Here is a 20268-nt window from a genome sequence, read left to right on the forward strand (position 1 = left end):
CTGCAGCAAACAACCCAGGATGAGCAATTTGACAGTGTCACCTGCAGGACAGGATGAAACAGTTGCTGGATCTGCAAGAATGTACATGCAAGGGCACACGTGTGAGTGGTGGGAACTTGTAGGTATGGAACAGCGTAGCTTTAGGGAAAACCTGGCTCAGAAAAATAGGTCAAGAGTGAGGTGTCACTAAAAATTCATGCAAAATTGAGGAGGTGGGAACTCAAAACTCAGCTACGGTTGGAGGGAATGTGTCATTTGCCTCATGGGGGAAGGTAACATAAGTCCTACAGGCTCCAAAATGCACTCAATTAGCTGTTTCTTTTACCTTTTTGTTCTACCCAGCATTTCTTCAAGAGCACTGTCATCTCTGGCTTTGGCATCCTACTCATCATCTATGAATTCATGTTGCCGTTTCCTTCCTGAAAGGAAAAAGTCCCATAGTCAGTTACCTGCTACACAGAGGAAAGGACAACTTTGTCAGTATCTTTGCCACTGTTCGAGTCTGAAGACCATTGCTCCTCGAGCAGACAGGACTGCAAGTTGTGTTCTCTTCTAACATCGTTTACCCTAAATTCTCTGAGCAGCCTGTGCTGACTCTAGAAACTTACCCCAATTTTACCTGTAAGCAGCTGAAAAGCAGCCAGACACGCCTGGAAAGAAGGAGCAGGTCAATGACTCACCCAGACTAAAGAACTCCCAGCAACAAGAGAGGTTTGTGCCAAGCAAATGGCTTTGTTTTATTTTATAGCATTCTGAAAGTGTTAGTCTATAAGAAGCAGAATTAATACAACACAAAACACACAACGTTAGGAAAGTCTCCTTTCCAAATCACATGAGCCAAATTAAAAATAAAACTAGACAATTGTACAAAGAGGAGACAAAAAAATCAATTTTCTCAAAGAGATAACATGAGGGACTCCCATAGGGGTTGGCAAATTCTGGAAGAGAGAAAGAGATTATATTTTATGGGAAGAGATTCAATAACCATTCTTTTCCCATAAAGCTAGTGATGGAGGATTGTCACTGCTCCATAGACACACTGTGCACATTTCAGGACAACGGTAACCGAAAATCAATAGCATCTTTTATATGTGAAAAGACATTATCTCTATGGACTCCTAATACTAACAAATTGGGCCATGGAAGACCTGTACTAAAATGCAGCAGTCGCCGTTGATCTGGCTGCAGGAGAGGGGCAGCACGCTGTCCTACATCTGCGGACGTTTTGTTTCGTGTTGTTTGCTTTCACAGCAACAACTCAGTTCAAAGCTTCACCTTTCACTGAAGCCAAAGAGCCCCCAGATGACACTACATTAAAGTCTAACTAAGTTGGACCCCGGCTCTGTTGCTCAAAAGCCCCATCAGCATACATCTCCTCTCCTCATTGGCTGTAATCATTAGGAGGGAGGAACTTAATCAGGTGGTAACTTGACAGCATTGACAAGCTCAGCTAAATTGATGGCATCTTCTGCTTTTCCCCTCCACTGACCCGAGATAGACCCCAAATTAATATCAGCAAAAACGCTGTGTGGGGGCAGATTTCTAGGGATGACTGCGTGATTCCAGCAAGCTGCCAAACAAGGCCCAGCACGCACTGGCCACTCTCACCAGACTGAGGAAGATGGGCATCACTGAGCCCACCAACACCTGACCCTACTTTGGGAACTCTGCACTTCAAGCTAAGCACAGCGATGCTCAGTGTAACGCTATAATAGGAGGGAAAGCGCTGCAATAATAGCAGGGTAGCAAAGTCTCTGGCTACAGCAAATGAGAACAAGCCCAAATGCAGTAATGAAGGAAAAGAGCTGCTTACCTTTGGAAGGCCTCAGCTACGCAAGCATCTCCAGAGAGATCCCCTCACCTCCACAGCCAAACCTTACATGAGGGCTGGGAAGGGGAGGATCCTGGCTCCAGCCCTTCCATCGCTCAGAACAGTGCATGCACCTGAGCTCTCCTGAGCTGGCCCTGCCTTCCCTCCAGGTGCTCCATCACTGCTTCAGGCTGTGACTTAGCATTGCCACTACACTCAGTGGCATCCCTTTCTCAGTGCAGGCTCTGAACAGAGCACATGCTTTATAAGCAGAAAAGAAACATTACAGACATTACAGCTTAGGGAAAAAATAATAACGAGAGTTTCTTTGATTTGAATGGTCCAGACTAAAAAGAGCAGTTCTGTGTGAGGGGGAAACGTGCCCTTAGGTTGTGACCTAAGAAGAAACCAGTGAGGCTGCTCACAGCTTCCAAAAGCAGCACACCAGGCAGAAGCTGCAGCCACCTGAGAACACAGGAGCTGCTAAACCCCACATCTGACTACTTGGCATCTGCAGCTCTCAGCACAAAGGCTGCACCCCACAAAGCACCACGATGCCTTCCTGGGCACCGCCAGTGTCCTGCAGGGCAGTGTGGACAAGAGACTCCACACCCAGAGCCAGAACTCGGCAACTCGGAAAAGCTCAATAAATATCTTTTTTCCCCTTCCAAAGTAACCTTTGTAACCTTTTCCTACAGCAGTTACTTTTCCTCCATTTAGCTTAATGTTGTAAAGAGAAGTCTCCAGATGCTTAGAAAGCACAGTTCATATTTAGCTCACTAAAGTCTTATTGCTCTCTTCCTATGCTTCCCTGCCAAGATGTGACATCTGTGGACCGTTCCCAGAAATTGCCCCTGAATCATCCGTGATGCACACAAAGCAACGGCAGAGCTGGCAGCGGGCAGCAGCGTCGTTCAGGAACGCGTCAGGTCGGCCCAGCAAGGGCAAGGATTCCCAGTCACGCTGCCACCAACATCCCTACGAGCCACGCCGTTCCCACGCGGCATTCGAAACAGCATAGCACGGACCGGACCCGAACCGTCCGGCTACAGACCGGGGCAATTCGCATCCCGGGAACCGGAGCGGTCTCTGCATCTTCAGTCTTTGAAACCACGTGGGAAAAACGCTTCCAACAGGCGGGCAGCCGATCCGCCTCCGTGCCGAGCCTACACGGGAACGGAACGCGATTCGACCCAGGCCAGCCGCAGTTCGGGAAAAGAAAGCAGACCCAGCTTCCCGTCAGAGCACGGCAGGGCTACGAGGGGCGTCCCGGAGCTCCGTCCGAGCACAGAAGCGCTGAGGGACCGCGCAGCTCCCGCACAAAGCGGCACCACCCCCCTCCCAGCGCGGAACACAGCGCCCGGCCGCGGGTCGCGCCGCCGCCGAACTGCTCCGCCGCTCCTCGTCGGTGCTCGAGCCCGTGCCCGGCCCCACCGTGCCGAGAACGGACGCCGTGCCCCGCCAACCCGCAGCCGCCAACGGACGGCGCCGCGCCGGATCCCGGAGCGCCGCTCCCGCCTCGCGGCGCACCCCGGAGCGGAGACCGAACCGCGACGCACGAGGGAACCGCGAGGACAGAGGCGCCCGGGAGGTACCGGGCCGAGCACTCACCGCGGGATCCGCGCCCGCCGCCGCGCGCCGCGCTTCACGGCTCCCGGGGCGGGGCCCGCCCGCGCCTGCGCACTCGGCCCGGCCGGCACGCGGCCCCGCACGCACGCGCAGTAGTCGGGCTCCTCCGGGCCGTAGGGGGCGCTGTCGGGACGGCGCGGCGCATCGCTCCGCCCGGCGCGGGGTGAGAGGTCGGGAAGATGGCGGCGGCCTTGGGCGAAGAGGCGCCGGACAACGAGGACTACTACGCGCTGCTCAACGTGCGGCGAGAGGTGAGCGCGGAGGCCGGGCCGCGCGGCTTCGCGAGGGGGCCGCGACCCCCCGTGCCTGACCTCGCCTCTGGGGCGGGCCGTGGGGCGGCCCGGGCGGCTGAGAGCGACCCCAGCGGGCGGCGGTGATCGGATGGCGGGGCGGGGCGGGGAGCGCGGCCTCGTGCGGGGCTTAGATGGGGGCGGCACCGAGGGGCGTCCGGGGTTCGATGGCGGGGGGATCCTTCGTTTTGGTACAAAAGCAGCCCTCGGAGCCGCTCGCTGTGCTGGCAGCGCCCGGGGCTGAGCGTGAGATGGAGCGGCGAGGTAACGCTGTGCTAAAAGCAGCGCGTTTGAATGGATGGGAGAACCCCAGGGTTCGTGACAGCGTGATTGTAGACCCGCCTCTGTGTGCATGGACCTTCTGTGCCTTTCTGGTTCTTCATTCTGGTTCGAATCAGGGCTGTGTGAACCGTATGTGCTCACATTAAAAAAATAAAAGGCTGTCAGTGCTCTCCTGTTTCCTTTCCGAGGTGCAGCCCCTTGTTAGCCGGCACGCAGTGCCAGCAATAGCTGGTCGAGTTGCAGGAGGTCAGAACGTGTGTGCTGTGCTGAGCTGCAGGCAGGTTCACCACGGCAGTGTGCGCACAATCAGACCGCGCTGCTCAGACCCTTCAGCCCTAACAGTTAACGTTCAGAGATGAAGAAAGCTTTTATTGAGCTACTGCTGCCTCGAATGGTAGGAGTTTGAGACATAGAAGCAATTTCGTCCTTTGGTTCTGAAAATATTAGTTTGGGAATTGACGTCAGTGCTTCTGGCCGTGGGGGTGGCCTTCTGTGTCTTCTTTATGGAAGCCTTTCGTGTTTCTGAAGGAAACAATCTCTGACTGTAACTTTACACAGAGCTTTCCAATACTGTGCAGAAGAGAAAAACGTTCTTTTTTGAAGAGTGTTGTGCAGCTCAAACACGAGCACGGTTAACAGTCTGTGTGTCATACTGTTACATCAGCCAATAGCCTTGTAAATCACACTCCCAAATGCCATCGAGGTGCAGATGCAAAGGTTAAAAGAGTGAGGTAGGAAGCGTGCAGGCGCTGTGACTGCCTGGGGATGAACAGGGAAGGCTTAAAGGTTAACTTGGCCAGACTTTCAGCACTGCAACGGATAACAAAAATTCAAGTTGAGTGTAGCAGGGAACTGAAGCCGAGCTTAAAGGATCTTTGAGAGAGTAACTCTCGATGAGGGTAGTTACGTTGTTAATTATCTCCTTGCTAATTAAGTTCTGTAGTGCTGTCCTGCATGGCAGTGGTATGCAACGAGGCAACACTGCTGAATGCTGAGCCAGTTTTGTGTGCTCGGGCGGCTGGGCTCAGCGTAATGGTTAACCACTGAGCTTTGCAGCCATGGTAAGGAGAACAAGCTACTGAGCAACACATCTCCAGTGTGTCTGTATGCTTAATCTTCTATGGATTTCAATCCAGTAAAAACATGGCAAGTGTGAAACACTAAATTAAGGCATTTAAGCCCAAACAATGAGGTGACACACATCTTAATTTCGTCTAGAATTTTGGTAATAAAAATGCAACTTACATATGGTTATTACTGACTTACGTATCTCATTGCAATTTGAAATGATGTCAGTATTTCTTTAGTGGTTCCTAAGAGGTTATCTCTCATGAAATATTGAACCGGTGGCCCAATCTATTCAGAGATGATGAAAGGCCCAATCTAACCTTGTATTGAACGTGGCATTTACAAAAAATGAAATTGCTCATTTCTATTATGTAATCAATAGCACATTAAACCATTTATCATTAATTTGATTAAGGAATGTCATTTTAGAGCTCTCTCTTCTCAATCTAGTTTAAATTCAATGTCTGAGGAAGCACACAGTAGTAAAAAGAAGGCAGCTGTTCTGCATCTGCCTTGCTGTCCTGGTGGTAGCAAATTCATCAGGTCTACTTCTGCCGTATCACTTCAGAAATGTAACAGTAAGTATAAATGCAGAGACATCATCTACTCTAGACTGTCGAGATGGAACAAACCTCTAGCTTTGAGATGCAAAAGAAACTGCACATTCTCCTCACCCTTTGAGGGATAAATAGTGCTGAAATACAAGGAATGAAGTGAGAAAGGGGAGGCTGCCGAGTCTCCCCTGGTCTGAAGGCGATTCTGCCCTGCGATTGTCTCCTGGGAGCGATAAAGGAAGGCGTCCGCTCTGTTATTCCATTGATTCCGAAAGAGCCATCTAAAATCTCTGTCTTTGGAATGAGGCCAGGTGCCACCTAAAATTCTTCATGCTGAAGGACGCATTTGTTTTGTTGATGCATTTAGTGACTTACTGTTCTGTTCATCCATCTGTGGCAGCTGAGTGAATTTTTGAGGGAGGTGAAGTGCCTCCTATTCTCACAGCACCGTGGAGCATCCTTGTTGTACAGCAGTGGAAGTGCTAGGGAGCGGTGAAGTGATTGCTGTAACATGAAATGCTGGCTCATGGCCTGAAGCAGAGATGAAGCACCTGGTGGGAAGGCAGGGCCAGCCAGGGGAGCCCAGGTGCATGCAGTGTGCCTGAGCAACAGGAAGGGGTGGAGCCAGGATCCTGCCCTTCCCAGCGCTCATTTAAGGGTTGGCTGTGGAGGTGAGAGCATCTCTTGCTGTAGTTTCCTGGGTATGTGAGGTCTTCTGAGGGTAAGCAGCTCTTTTCTTTTGTTTCTGCATTTGTGCTTATTTTTGTTTGCTGTAGCTGAAGACTTTGCCTCTCTGTTATTATCATGGTACTTTTCATCCCATTTTAGCATTGCCTACCTCATAAATAACTTAGAAAGCACAGATTGCATAGCTGAATGCTTTGTTGACTTATATGGCAGCTGTGTCCTACTGTGAAGTGTAGGTCTGTTCTTAAACTTGTGTAAGTGATGGGATGTAGTGGCTGTTAGATTTCTCTTTTAAGGCTGATCTTGAAAATGGTCCTTTTGTCTTTTCATTGTCCTTAATTGTATTTTAATTCATCTGCATTGCTTTTCATAGGCCTCTCAGGAAGAGTTAAAAGCTGCCTACCGCCGGCTGTGCATGCTGTACCACCCAGACAAGCACAGAGACCCAGAGCTGAAGCTGCAGGCTGAGCGGCTGTTTAACCTGGTTCACCAAGCTTATGAAGGTCAGCAGAAGTCTTTGAGTTTGCCAGAATTTCCTAGGGGCTTTTTAGGCAGGGTTTGTCTTTGTGCTCTTTAAAGTACAAATAAATATTGTCACATTGTATTGCTATAATATTGCTGATACTTAGTAGTGCTTTGTTTCCTTTTTCTGTCCTGTAAATTAGAGGAGTGATGTATTGTAAGTTTGCAATGAAGAAAATATGGAGTCCTGGTTCTTACCTCCTATGTATTATAAGCAGTCTTGTCAATGTCTCCCTTACTTCTCTGTAGAGCGAATTTCCAGAATCTGCCTGAATTCTAAGTAACACAGTTTTGTTGGCCTGTGACTTAAGAAGACCGAGTTATCATTCTTCTTTGATTGTAATTGTAGTGCTTAGTGATCCACAGACCAGGGCCATCTATGACATATATGGGAAGAGAGGACTGGAGATGGAAGGATGGGAGGTGAGAGAAATTCCGTACTTTATGGCTGGTGGGATTGGTTGAATCCAAGTTTGTCTGAGTTTCTTGCTGTACTGAGCTGCACTGACACCTTTAATGTTTAAAATAAAATAAAAAAACAACTTGTCTGCTTGTAGCAGAAATGCAGGATGCAGTCTGCAGCAGTGATGGAGCATGTGGTAGGAAGGTAGGGCCAATCCTACAGAGCTCAGGTACACCTGGGTGAGGGGTGGGGCCAGGATCCATTTAAGGGTTGGCTGTGGAGGTGAGGGGATCTCTTGCTGGAGATCCCTGTGTACCTGAGGCCTTCCAAAGGTAAGCAGCTCTTTCCCTTCATTTCTGCATTTGTGGCTGCATTTGGGCTTGTTCTCATTTGCTGTAGCCAATGACTTTCTCACCCCACTATTGTTGCAGTAGTCTCCATCCCATTGTAACATTACACTGATAGGAAGTAGTCTTCTTTTGTTTCTTTTATTTTCCTCTCCCTGCCTCCAGCTCTGGAGCAACATGGTGGGTTTTCAGAGTACTTTTTGTTGGTGATGTTTTTCCCCAGAGAACAAAAAACATGGCATTCAGAGTTCCCTGCTAGGATATTATCATAGCAGGCAACATGTTTGGCTGGGACAAATGCATCAATATCCCCATTTCATCTCATCTTCATCTGAACTAAATCTAAATCCAGTACTTTTTCTGTCCTTAATTAGAGCCTCTTTAAAGCTCTAACTCCCTGAAACATGTAGGGAAACAGAGCAGTGGGCGCAGCGTGTTTGAGTGTCAGCAGACCTCTGTTCCATCAGCAGTGAAGCAACCAGTATTTCAATTTCTTTTTGAGCAGGTTGTGGAAAGGAAGAGAACTCCAGCTGAAATCAGAGAGGAGTTTGAGCGTTTGCAGAGAGAGAGGGAAGAGAGAAGACTGCAGCAGAGAACTAATCCAAAGGTGAGCAAAGACTTCATGCCAGTCTCAACGTTGAGCTCTTAAGTGTTTGGGAATGCAAGGGTGATGAGCCTCAATGAAGGGTTATAGTAAATAACTCCTTAGGTATTCACAGTTAATGAGCTGCTCTTTGCAGCTTATCTGGAAAATGTAGGGAAAACAACTAAATCTTTGAAATCATTTTTTCCATTTTTTTTCTTTTCTGTTTAAACATCAGAGAGCAAAAGTATCTTTCAATGCTTTTACGAAAGCATTCCTAACTCTGAGGTTGTTTTGAATTCTATCCAAATATTCCAAATAAAATGTAACTCCTTGCAGTAACCTGACAGTTTTTCCCTTTAATATTGCTCTAGTGTCACAGCAATGTGGAGAGAGATTCAGATGCAGCCTTGAAAAGAAAAAATATGAAGCAGTTACTAAACCAGCTGGATAGATAACTGTTCCCTCTCACTATAGAGTGCTTGCAGTGCAGTGAGCAAAATCAGCATGAACAAGATTGGGGTCTTGCCTGCTTCACAGTTAGTCCTGCTTAAAGAAAGCTACATCATGTTCTTAAAAGGATAATCATTGAGCATTCCATCCTCATCTCTATCTGCTTGAGCAGCAATAAATCGACCCTAAATGACCCACCTTGCTGCTTAATCTTGGCTGTTTAGGAATGATCTGTGTTAAGGATGATGTTCTCATTGTAACATGGGGATGGCAGGGAGATGTGGAAATGATGACTGACATCTGTCACCTGCTGTGACTGGAATACTCCAGTAGGTTGCAATGCTAATGGCCTAGCAGGCTCTTGGCTTGATAAGTGTGCAGGCAACCTGAGCCTTTGTCAGGATTGCCCCGACTGAGGTTTTGGAGCTTGTTGAATCAGAAAAATCTTGGTTCTCATGCAGTGAGCAATGCTATCAAAGAGTTGCATTGGCACTCACCTCGTATACTTGCACTTTAGTCTACCTCTTGTCTGTATCTTTCTCCTTTCTTCTTAAACTGTCAGAAATCATTTTGTGCCCATTTTTTTTGAAACCTCTGTTGGAAGCCTTTTCCTTCTATGCAGGGTAGAAATGCTCCATGGTGGGGAGCCTTAATCTTCCTCTCTCAGCCCTGAGGTAGCTGTGCAGACATCTACATAGGTAAATAAACTTCCTCTGTCTTCAAACAAAACTGTAGTGTGACATTGAATTTTGTTTGGCTTGCAAATGCTTGGTGGAAGTACAAAGATCCTGCATCCGAAGCACGGGTGGTGGTACTGTTCTGATGTCCTTGAAGAGGTTCTCTGTCACTGGCTTCATGCCTGGGCCTTTACAGTGTTGCAGCATAGCTCGTGTAACCCAACAAAAAGATTGCTGGTTGAGTAATTGCTACTAGAGCTGGTTTGGAAGGTTGCTCTGGTCTTTATAGTCATTATAGTCAGTGTGTTTTCATAGGGGACAGAAGTGTGAGTTTAGAACTGAATCAGAAAAATATCCCTCTGAAAAGACCTGTAATGTTTTGAGGTATTCCTTGGCACAGACTTTGAATCTGTGCTGGTCTTAGCAGAGCGAATCGAGTAATGCAGATCACCAAGCTGTTGTGAGTCGTACAGATATTAGGAACTTATTTGTTCTGAAAGGGTGGCTAAGCATAAGGTGATATGTAAATATCTGCTGTTCATGTATTCTATCCAGGAAAGGATTTCTGGGTGCCACAAAACAGGGCAAGTCCAAATGTCTGTACTGGAGATGAGAGTGATTGTGGTCAGGAGGACACTGGCACAGAGGGGCATGGTTATCTGTGTAGTGCTTCACTGTGACTTCGGTTCAACACTTTATCTGGGTATTTCACTGTGTCTGTGAGCAGTAAAAAAGTATCTGTATTGCAAGCCTTGGTCTCTGTGTCCTGTGATAAAATTAGCCATCTGGGTGCTTACAGCAACTGCTGATTGGCAGCCTATAGAAATGTCTCTCCAGGCAATGTTCCTGTGGAATTAGGTAGCACAGCTGTGATCACTTCATACATGAACACAAGTTATCTTAAAATCTCAAACATTTTGTCAGTTCTATAAAATGGTTTCAGCAAAGTAAAGCATTTTAACCAGAAATGTTGAGCAATAACCAGATGTAGGCAATTTGGCAGGTTTCAAATTGAGCCTATTATTTGCTTTTAGAGTTTTGTTTTTGTTTTCGAAGCTGTGCGGAAGGGTTGAAAAGTTCATTACTTGATTTGAGAACTGCTTCCCATTTGGAGCAGTGAGTCCCATTATCTTCCTGCTGCAGAAGGTCGACGCCTAAGAAATGCAGATTCCTCAGGGCCCGGCCAGGTTCCACGTGTGGCTTCCAGAAGGAAGGTGATCTTCCAGGAAAAAAGAGGAGGAAGGATATATTCTTCTCTGTCACATCTATTAATTTCATCATGAACAACTGTTTTGTGTTTGCAGGGATGTTAAATGTAGGTGATTTCAAAAGGTGCTGTTGGATCACAGTTCTGATGGTCCTGAAGCGCATCACGACCTCCTGCTGCACGGCTCAGCGCGTTGCTTGCCGTGTGTGCAGCCGACCTCTGAGCACAGCTTTGCAGCCTCTCCCTGCTGCTCTCACTTGGGGAAGGCTTTTCCTTTTTTTCAATGGCCTGAGCAGGTGGCTGACGGGAGGCTGTGTGGAGCAGTGCTCCTCTCTACGATCCGGTGCTGCAGGGGGTGCTGTCGTTCTCTGGGAATATTTTTAACATTGCCATCTGCTGCTTTTCCTGTGCTCGTGCACGAGCCAATTTCCTTGCCAGGACCTATAGGTCTTTGAAGGTGACTTCACCTGTTTGGCAGGAGGGAAAATACCTGGTGGAGTCTGCTGCTCCCTTCACCAAAAGGCGCCTGAACAGAAATCCTGCTGCAGAGGGCAGGGGTGGGGGCAGCTGAGGTGCTGCTTTCATCTGAATTAGTTTTGTAGATTTTCATGCATAGATTCAGGTGTTTTCCTTTTGACTTCTCCATTTTCACTGAGAGGAGTGTTTTGCAGTTCATAGTTGTGAAAGGAAGTTGCAAGATTTCATTCAAATTCAACATGGCTACTATTTAGTTTGAGAACCTTTGTTTAAATTACTCTAAATTAGTAATTCAGAGTTGCAGTCTTGCAGAGGTTCTGTGCTGAATGCAGCACCGAGCAAAAAACGTTGTTGTTGTGCAGCTGTTGTGAAAGATCCTGGGCTTGTATATTTCTGAAGTGAACAGCATCAATAAAAGAGAGGAGTGGTTCTGTTTTGATGTGCGTTCGCCTGTGTTTAAATGTTTGATCAGTCAGTCTGCAATGAAGTGATTGGACTCTCATGGAGTCAGGCTGGCCCTTCTTGCTTTCTTTGGCTCTTCTCAGTGTGCTTTGTAGGCATCTGGAGCAGCAGTGCAGGGTTTGCAGCTTCTGAGGCACTTGGCAGCCTTGCTTTGCTCCACTGTTAGGTTGGCCTTGGCAAGGAACTGTGCAGCAAGGAGGGGCTGCAGCTGAAGAAGTTTTACCTTTGGAGAGCAGGCTGCTTGAACTCCTTGAAGTGGTGTTGGAGGTCATTCCTGAGAAGTAATCTGCATGAATGGTAGTAATTTGCCATTCCTGTTTCTTTAAACAGGAAATAAGTGTAATTGATTTAAAATTCAGCGGCCTTCCAAAAATGTAAAAAATAAATAAAGAAAATAAAAATTAGGATTCAGCCCTTATTCCAGAGTTCTGGAAATAATCCCACCTTTCTGTGTTAAAATATGCTGGTTTTTTGTTGTGCAAGCAATCAGAAAATAAACAGCAGGAATCTTCACAGCAGATACGTGGTTGGCAGCTTGAATCCTATCAAACTCTGCAGTCTAAGGTTCAGAATTCTATTAGAATGGAGTGAGCATGGAAAAACTCTTACAACAAATTCTTATTTCAGTCTGTCTGCATTCTGCTGTCAGGATGTTTTTACACCTACCCTGAGTTGCTTTTGTTCAAACTGCCTGATGTTAATCCTGTGTGCACAGAGGTTCTGTTACTGCAGATGGTTGTTGCCCATTTTGAGGTGGTGCAGTGCAGGAGGTCTGTGGGGAATCAGAGCCCCTCGTAGCTGTGTGACCCAGACAGAAATCTGATGGCGCTCTTTTCAAACATCCCCACTCTTGCTAATGTTCCAAGTTGGTTCCTCCTGGGGAAAAAAGCGTTGTAGTGTTTGTGTTTAAAAAAAACAAGCTGGTTAGAATGGAGAATGTAATTGCAGAAGAAGAAAATTCTGAAAAGCAGTCTTTAAACCAGCAATGTATGTGTGAGGGTGCTTTAGCCGTGTAGCCTGAGTAAGCTGGGTGTTTGTTAATACCTTGTAATACCTTGTTTCACTTCATCCATAGGGAACCATCAGTGTTGGAATAGATGCTACGGACCTCTTTGATCGTTATGATGAAGAATATGAAGATGTGCAAGGGAGCAGCTTTCCCCAGATTGAAATAAACAAAATGCACATATCCCAGTCCATTGAGGTAAGGAGGGCAGGCGCTGTGGCTGGCTTGGTCAGGGTCTGAGAACATGAGGCAGTACTGGGCAAGCAGCAGAACCTGGAAACTGCTCAGGTCTCCTCTTTCTTTACAGGAAGTTCCATTAACCAGGGTGAGGGGGAGGAGACTGGGTTCCAGCAGGGCTGTGTTGAATGTGTGGCACGCGTTTGTGTGAGCACAGGGCAGAATCTGATGGCTTGTCTGTATGCTGCAATGCTCCCTGCTAGCAGGGAGGCTGAATTGTGATTCAAAGTGGGTATCTAGCTCTCTGTGAATGCAGGACACTTTGTATATGAAAACATATCATCCAATTTTGAGGACATAGGCAGGAAACAAAGGGCAGATGTTCCCTTTGTTCCAAACAGTTGGAGAAATTGAGTCTACTAGTGAGAATAGAAGGAACTACAGCTCAATATCGGGACTTAGCAGTTCATTAAAGCTGTCACAAGCAGCTGCTGCTGTAGAACTTATTTCACATTTCGCTGTGTTCTCACTACAAAACTTAATATGGGTGTGCCTGGCTCAAACACCTGGGTTAAGTGGATGACAGGAATGCAGCTGTGCTGATACTTGTCTCATGGTGCTCACAGTCTCTGCTGTCATCTGCAGTTTTGGCTGTGTCCTTGTAGAATAGGCGTTATGTATGTGAATCAGGATTGTTTTGGTAGCAGTGTATTCTTTTTTCAGGCACCACTGACTTCCACAGACACAGCAATACTGTCTGGTAACCTTTCTACCCAGAATGGGAACGGAGGTGGATCAATTAATCTTGCTTTTAGACGAGTGACATCTGCCAAGGGATGGGGAGAGGTAAGAAATGCTGGATGTTATGTATTGTACCCAATTTTTTTCAGGCTGCTTGGATGAGCTATCTAGACTATTTTCTCTTCAGCTTTTTTTCACCCTTGTGTGCTTCCATTTCAGAAGATAGGGAAAGCAGTGCTGACAGACTTTCTTGAATGCCCTATGAAGAGAGCTCCTGGAGATTTAGGTGGTAGCAGTATTTGTAGAGCGATACTAAAACAAACACACTGTGTTGGATAGTAGAATAATACTCGGTACATGCTGTCCAAAGTTTTCCTTCATTTCTTTTCTTCCCATTTTTGGCCATGCATGATGTGCTTGGCTTGTGCTGATAGAATGTTACCTGTTGTTTCTTGGGCCCTTCCCAAGGGCTGTGTCTTCCTATAAGTGCCTGTTGCCTGTGTGGCTACAGAAACTGCTGTCCTCTGCTGGTGACAGCCTTGCTCAGAGAAACACTTGTTATTCTCCGTGAGAAATTAGCAGAAAGGAGAGGATACTAAAATAAGTGGTGAATTTGATTCAGATGTTTTAAGCACTTCTGAATTAAAACAATGCTTGTAAAGTACTCTGTCTCTTGACAAAACCTATATTCTAATTGCTTATCACTGTGCATTTCAACAGTTGGAGTTTGGAGCAGGAGACCTTCAGGGGCCTCTCTTTGGTCTGAAGATATTCCGTAATCTTACACCAAGATGGTAAATAGTCAAAAATTGATGTTTGGTTCCTCAGTGTGGAATATTAACCTTCTTAAAGTCATTTTCCTGTTAATTCTAGATTTGTTTTCTGCTCTGCAAAAGGTTTCTCTAGCCTTTACGTAATGCTTCAGTGCTAATTGAAATGCATCTATTCTGTTCATTAGTGTCTTCTATTTTAATACCACTAGCTTAAGGGAGTCTGCTCTACATCCTGATGAGGCTTTGCTTGTTTCTTCTAGCTTCATCACTACCAACTGTGCTCTGCAGTTCTCGTCCCGTGGGGTCCGCCCAGGTCTCACCACAGTTCTGGCCCGCAACCTCGACAGGAACACGATGGGGTACCTGCAGTGGCGGTGGGGCCTCCAGTCAGCCATGAACACCAGCGTTGTCCGGGACACGAAAACCAGCCACTTCACTGTGGCGCTGCAGGTGAGAATCCTGTTGCTGTGTGCAGGGGACGTTGGTGCCGTTCTGGGAGGGAGAAGCCTCAGCTTCTGCTGTTGTATTTCAGCTGGGAATCCCCCATTCCTTCATGATGGTCAGTTATCAGCATAAGTTTCAGGATGAGGATCAGACGCGGATAAAAGGCTCTCTAAAGTAAGTGTCAGGTGGGAATTCACACTGCTCAGTCTGTTACCTCCTGCTGTTGTAGGTTTCTGGGTTCCACGCAAATTGAGTGCTTCTGTATTCTTTAGGAACCTGCTGCTCTTTAATTATATCTGTTAATGACTGAAGTGAGCCTCTTGGAGGCTTAGCTTTGTGTGTCTCTCCAGTTAAGTAAAATGTAAAATACATGCTTGTTGCCTCTGTAGTCTGTTAACTGGTTTACTAACTGAAAGGGCTGCTCTCATCTTGGAGATGCACCATGAATCTTCTGACAGCCAGCATCTGCCCCACACAAATGTATTTGTTGTGTGTTTTACTTGTTGGGGAATTACATGAAGAGAATTCAGTGATGAAAAAATTGAAGTCTGAGTCTTAGCAGTATCTGTTCTCATTCTAGGGCAGGGTTCTTTGGGACCATTGTGGAGTATGGAGCAGAGAGGAAGATTTCCAGACACAGCATCCTAGGAGCCACCGTCAGCGTTGGTGTTCCCCAAGGAGTGTCTTTGAAAATCAAGTCAGTTAAAGATTATAACTGTAGAGTGTAGAGGCCAATCATAACTTACATTATTGTATTTCAAAAATTCAGGTGAGGGGGTTCCTATCTTAGAGCAAAGCACGTATGTTGATATTCCAGTGTAAGGGTTTGCTGCTGCCCTCATCTGTAAGGCAGGTTGTGCCTACTGAAGCAAAATGTGCCTTCTGCTTGTGTTATTCTGAGCCTGAACCACCTCTTACAGGGCTTCTGTGTGTATGCATCAAAATACTCTGAAAGTACAGCTTTAAGTTTGGGGTATTATGAGTAAGAGGGTGGAATAATTCAAAAAATATTAAAGACATGTATTTAATTGCATTCCATTTGTGAAACACTGTGCGTGCTTATGTGCTTCAGTGGGTGAATTGCCATCGTTGAGTCACTGAGGATGCTTTGTTAATATGGCAGTTCCCAGGGATGCCCAACTTCTGAGGCTTCGTGTTCTGTGCTGCACTTCTGAGTTGGTGCCGGCAGAGGGCGGCTGGGATGCAGAAACTGCCGAGATGTTGCTGTTGAGACTTCTCAGAAATTAATGTTCTTCCAAAGTTCACAGTTCTGCTCCTCGTGTTTTTGGGATGACTTAATCATCTCTACCTTGTGTACTTAATCAAGAACGCTGGACTCTGCATTTCTTCTGACCTGTCCTCATGTTCTCACTCCTTCCAGGTTGAACAGGGCTAGTCAGACCTACTTCTTCCCTGTCCACCTAACAGATCAGCTGCTTCCCAGTGCTGTATTCTATGCCACTGTGGGACCCCTGGTTGTCTACTTTGCCATGCACAGGCTAATCATCAAACCCTACCTCAGGGCACAGAAGGAGAGGTGAGCTGGCAAGGCTGTGTTTGTAGTACAGAGCTGGGAAGTCCTGATGGAGTGCTTCTGGGAGTCTGGTTCAAAGGCTGGGATATCCATGGCATGGTGTTAATGCTGCTGGAAGGCTACGGAAATCCCCTGGAGGGTGGGGAAGAACCTTGAAGCCCAGCTCATTAGAGTGATAATGTGGGCCAGCTGTAATTGGGGTGAATTAGTGAATGTTTGCCACTTTGGCTGAATCCCATTTGTTGTGTAGACCTGATGTGATTTTTGACTTTATGCCAGAGAGCTGGAGAAGCAAAGGGAAAGTACTGCCAGTGACATCCTTCAGAAGAAGCAAGAGGCAGAAGCTGCAGTAAGTCTTTCTCATAAGTAATCCCTCTTGAAGCTGGTTTTACCTGGCTTATCTCTTTTGGACTCAGTGTCTGACAGTGCTGAATTTTTACTCTATCCCTGTGTTATTACAGGTTAGGTTGATGCAAGAGTCTGTCCGGAGGATAATTGAAGCAGAGGAAGCCAGAATGGGTAAAGATGATAATGCCATTTATTTGCTCCATAAATGTGGATGGAGGAAGGAGCAATAAAAAGGCTGGGTAGCTGAGGGGGAGAAATGCAAAATGCAGTTGCTTCATTTCTACTCTTAATGAAGCATGGCATAATTGCTGTTGTGCATATATTGGGAAAATTCCATTGTGATTCATCTGGTGTCTGCACTTAGGGACACCAAATATTGTCTTAGGAAAGGCTGCAAGATGATCAGCAGGACGTAGGCAAGTCTGGCTGCTTCTCTGTACAAAAGAGAAGTGTGGGTATAGGCATGTGGAGAAAGACTCTGCTCTGCTGATCTCTGATCTGCACAGTTTGCTCTTAGATTATAATGGAAATCTGAGTGTTAATGCTTATGAGCAACAACCATGAGAATCTTCCAAAGTGAAGTGGCATTTGCTTGGCCTGTCACATCAGCGTGATGTCGAAGGCAAGTCATCCTGTCTTAGTGCTGAAATACTGCTAGCAAACTCCCAGGTATAAATGTTCCTCTGTCTTGAAAAGAGTGGGTTGAGTCAAGGTGGATTCAAGTATCACTGAAAGCAAAAGAAGGTGCTGGGGTGGTCTTTTAATCCATGTCTGCCCAGCTGTCAGTGGGAAACAGCTCATTGCATTTGTCATTTCCTGAAATGCAGGTCTGATTGTAGTGAATGCCTGGTATGGGAAGTTCGTGAATGACAACAGCAGGAAGAATGAGAAGGTGAAAGTAATAGATGTGACTGTGCCCTTGCAGTGCTTAGTGAAGGACTCCAAGCTCATCCTTACAGAGGCATCCAAGGTATGTAGGTGGTGTCAGAGCACTGCTGAGACACTCAAGTGTGCGATTCAGCGTTCTGAGTCTGTCTGCTCTCCTCACAGGGTGCCAGTTTAATTCACAACCACTTTCCATACAAGTATCATAAACCTCTAGGAACTTCTGTTTCTCTGGGCATTTCCAATGTCAAACAGTGCCTCAGTGTTTATGGCATAGGACAGTGTTAGAGATTTTGGGGCTGTACGTCAGAAACTTCCTGGGTTCAGTGTTTTCTGCGTTCTTGGCACTGGGGAAATAATTTCTTAGCTTCTCATCTCATTGGCAACAACTTTTTTTGACACCTTATTCTGGTGCTAATGATATTTTAAGAGTTGTTGAAGAGTGAAAGCCTGTGCACTGTTTCCCAGCCTGTCCTTCTCTGTTTGAAGGCTGGGTTGCCGGGTTTCTATGACCCCTGTGTGGGTGAGGAGAAGAGTTTGAAAGTGCTTTATCAGTTCCGGGGAGTTCTGCACCAAGTGATGTCAGCTGACAATGAGGCCCTCAGGATACCAAAGCAATGTAAGTAACAAGGACTACTGTGCTTCCTCCTTCAGGAAGAGCTGGGGTTTCTGAAATGGACTGGGGTGGCTACAGTGTGTCTCCAGTCATTGAGGAGCTCAGTTGCAGCATTGCAGCAATTGATGCCACCTGACCTTAAATATCCAACCTGAGTTTAAAAGAAAGCAGCTTCCAGCAGCTGCTGTTATCACTACTGGGCAATTCCCAGCACCAGGTAGCCCACTGTGGGCTGATCTGAAGGCAGCTAGAGGCCTGTACCAGATTTCTTTCCCATCTGCATTTTATCTGTCAAGATGTTCACCCTATTGAGGTGATTTTGTGAATTGTCTCCTGATGGGTTTTGCTGCTACCACGTAGCCCTGGGCAGTTGGCCACGGGGCGCAGTCCTGTTAACTCCAGGCCACTTCCACAGCCCGATTGGAGGAGTGTATCCAGTTCACAGATCTGTCATAAGTACAGTGCAGTTGTAAATGAACCACGTTTAATTACTGGCCAGAATTGTTTCTGTCTGTTCCTGGTGCAGTAGTTTTAAGTTCAAGCAAGGGTGATGAGAGTGGCGTGTATCCATTTACTCTTCTCATTCAACAGCTCACAGAATCGATGCAGATGGCTAAATCTGATGAGAGCTGCACGTCTGTTACAATACCTGGGTCAGTGGAGACAGCAGAACCTTCCCCCAGATGCTACAAGCTTGAACAAGAGACATTTTTATTTTTATCTGTATAGCAGGTGGTGGCCTACCAGTCACGTTAGGATCAAAAATGAGAGAACCTGCTTCCTGAGGTGGCTTCAAAGCAATACTTCTCAATTGTGGCTCAGTAATCAATAAAGCAATGTGACTCTGAATGTGCAGTACTTTCTGCTGAGGTTGTGTGAGCAGGCTGAGCACCACCCATCATGCAGCCAAATCTTTCCTGCAGCAATTTGGCCCAGTCTGTTTGTGCAGTCTCACATAGCCTTCTGTACTTAGCAAGAAAGAAGACTTGTTCTTACTACTTCATGTACTTACTGAGGTAGGTAACATGCCTTTTTCCACGCCTGAGTGAAAATTCTTTGTGAAGGCCACCTCCTGGGAGTTTTCTGTGTAAATCCTTTCGTTGGAAAGAGGGCAGAGATTGTTTTCCACCCTAATTCTGTATTTGAAATGCACTTGTTAAGAACAAGTATGTTTGGAATGGAGTTCTTTGCTTTTTGTAATGACACGGACCTCTTCCCTATGAATCCATTCAGCTGCTCACTTCAAACACTGCTCTACCAGACAAGGACACTGGGTATAATTGTCTTATTAATTCATTTTCCTGTCAAGGTGTTCAGGAGACCAGGGAAGCAGAGCGGGGGGGAAGGACAGCAATTCATCTTATTTCTAGGAAAAAAAGAGCGTGGTTCATAGGAGTAAACCAGACCAAAGTGAGGAAAGGCACAAAATGGGGAAAAGAGCTGAAAACCCTGAATTCAGCTGCCACTTCTGCTGCAGCATCAGATGTGAGGTAAACTTGTTGGATTTGTCCTGCATGGAAGCTGTGCTGGTAATCTGCCAGCAGAAAGGGTGGTGCTGTTCCTGTGACACAGCAGGTGGAAGTGGCAGCCGTGTGCTATTCCAGTTTTGGTGGGAGTTTTGTGGTGCTTTCCTTACAGAGAAAAGGAATAATCAGGCTGTTTCTGAGCCACAGCTCTGCTCGGTGAATCCTAGAGCAGCCTCCATTGCTTCCGTGGGAGAGACAGGAAACAAAGGGTCTTGGCTGTGTGTTGTTGCATTACCATGAATCACTTCCTGATGTGCACCTGACCCCTTTTTCTGGAGTGCCATTCTCTGCTCAAGTCATGGTCTTAAGATGACAGGCAGGAGAGCATTTAACAGGACAATTAATTTTCTAAAACCAGACTCATTTGAGGTAGGCTGCAAGGAACTTCTCCCTCCAACACACATTCACACAACTAAGTGTTCACTTTTAAAAGTAAAACAAGGCTCTTCAGTTGCAACCAGTTCCTGGTGTAGGACTCTATTTCACATATGACCAATGTTCTGTTTTTTTTCTGATACTAAATGTAAAATGTGCAATAAATTATGTTCAGCTGAGCACTGGCCCATGTCCCATTCTCATCTTCTGGGCAGCATTGAAAATAAACTCCTTCCATAACGTAAGGGTTGCAAGTTCTATGAATTTAACTGCATCCTTTGTTACGTTCTGCTTCCTGCTCTTTTGTGGTCATTTATACCCACTGCTAGTTGAAAGGGACAAGAAATGCCACCAGAATTGCCTCTTTCACGTCTTGTGTTGGCCTGAAGTGG

General features: G+C 46.4%; 2 protein-coding genes across 10 annotated transcripts in view; one reads left to right on the plus strand and one right to left on the minus strand.

The window, feature by feature from the left end:
- The window catches only part of CAMTA1 (calmodulin binding transcription activator 1), a 224694-nt gene extending 221189 nt beyond the window's left edge, over positions 1-3505 (minus strand). For 6 of the 8 annotated variants that reach the window (XM_048967829.1, XM_048967826.1, XM_048967823.1 and 3 more), the window contains exons 1-2: positions 3422-3504; positions 326-419 (exon numbers count right to left, since the gene is read on the minus strand). In XM_048967829.1, coding sequence (XP_048823786.1) covers positions 326-392 — 67 coding nt within the window. In that variant the 5' untranslated portion in view covers positions 393-419; positions 3422-3504. Of the gene's footprint in view, positions 1-325; positions 420-3421 lie in introns of all 8 variants that reach the window. The other 2 variants (XR_007380850.1, XM_048967827.1) reach the window with 1 other exon arrangement.
- A 58-nt stretch (positions 3506-3563) lies between these two features.
- DNAJC11 (DnaJ heat shock protein family (Hsp40) member C11) lies at positions 3564-20121 on the plus strand. 2 transcript variants are annotated; one of them, XM_048967835.1, is made up of 16 exons: positions 3564-3690; positions 6694-6823; positions 7192-7265; positions 8098-8199; positions 12527-12655; positions 13358-13480; positions 14096-14169; positions 14409-14598; positions 14681-14766; positions 15173-15289; positions 15974-16129; positions 16406-16475; positions 16588-16645; positions 17302-17444; positions 17849-17978; positions 18567-20121. In XM_048967835.1, the coding sequence occupies exons 1-16, from the start codon at positions 3619-3621 to the stop codon at positions 18590-18592; spliced, it is 1680 nt and encodes a 559-aa protein (XP_048823792.1). In that variant the 5' UTR covers positions 3564-3618; the 3' UTR covers positions 18593-20121. The 2 variants fall into 2 exon arrangements, with proteins under 2 accessions (XP_048823792.1, XP_048823793.1); XM_048967836.1 differs by lacking the exon at positions 3564-3690 and adding an exon at positions 6252-6354.
- The last annotated feature ends 147 nt before the right edge of the window (positions 20122-20268 follow it).

Source organism: Lagopus muta, chromosome 21, assembly GCF_023343835.1.
Source record: "Lagopus muta isolate bLagMut1 chromosome 21, bLagMut1 primary, whole genome shotgun sequence".
In the NCBI taxonomy this organism is placed as follows: Eukaryota; Metazoa; Chordata; class Aves; order Galliformes; family Phasianidae; genus Lagopus; species Lagopus muta.

Bases quoted from the DNA above. Each gene is read 5' to 3' on its own strand.
- DNAJC11 (XM_048967835.1), top strand. From the start codon at position 3,619: ATGGCGGCGGCCTTGGGCGAAGAGGCGCCGGACAACGAGGACTACTAC. The intron at 14,170-14,408 runs GTAAATAGTCAA...TGTTTCTTCTAG, and splicing joins CGTAATCTTACACCAAGATG to CTTCATCACTACCAACTGTG. The intron at 16,646-17,301 runs GTAAAGATGATA...CCTGAAATGCAG, and splicing joins AGCAGAGGAAGCCAGAATGG to GTCTGATTGTAGTGAATGCC.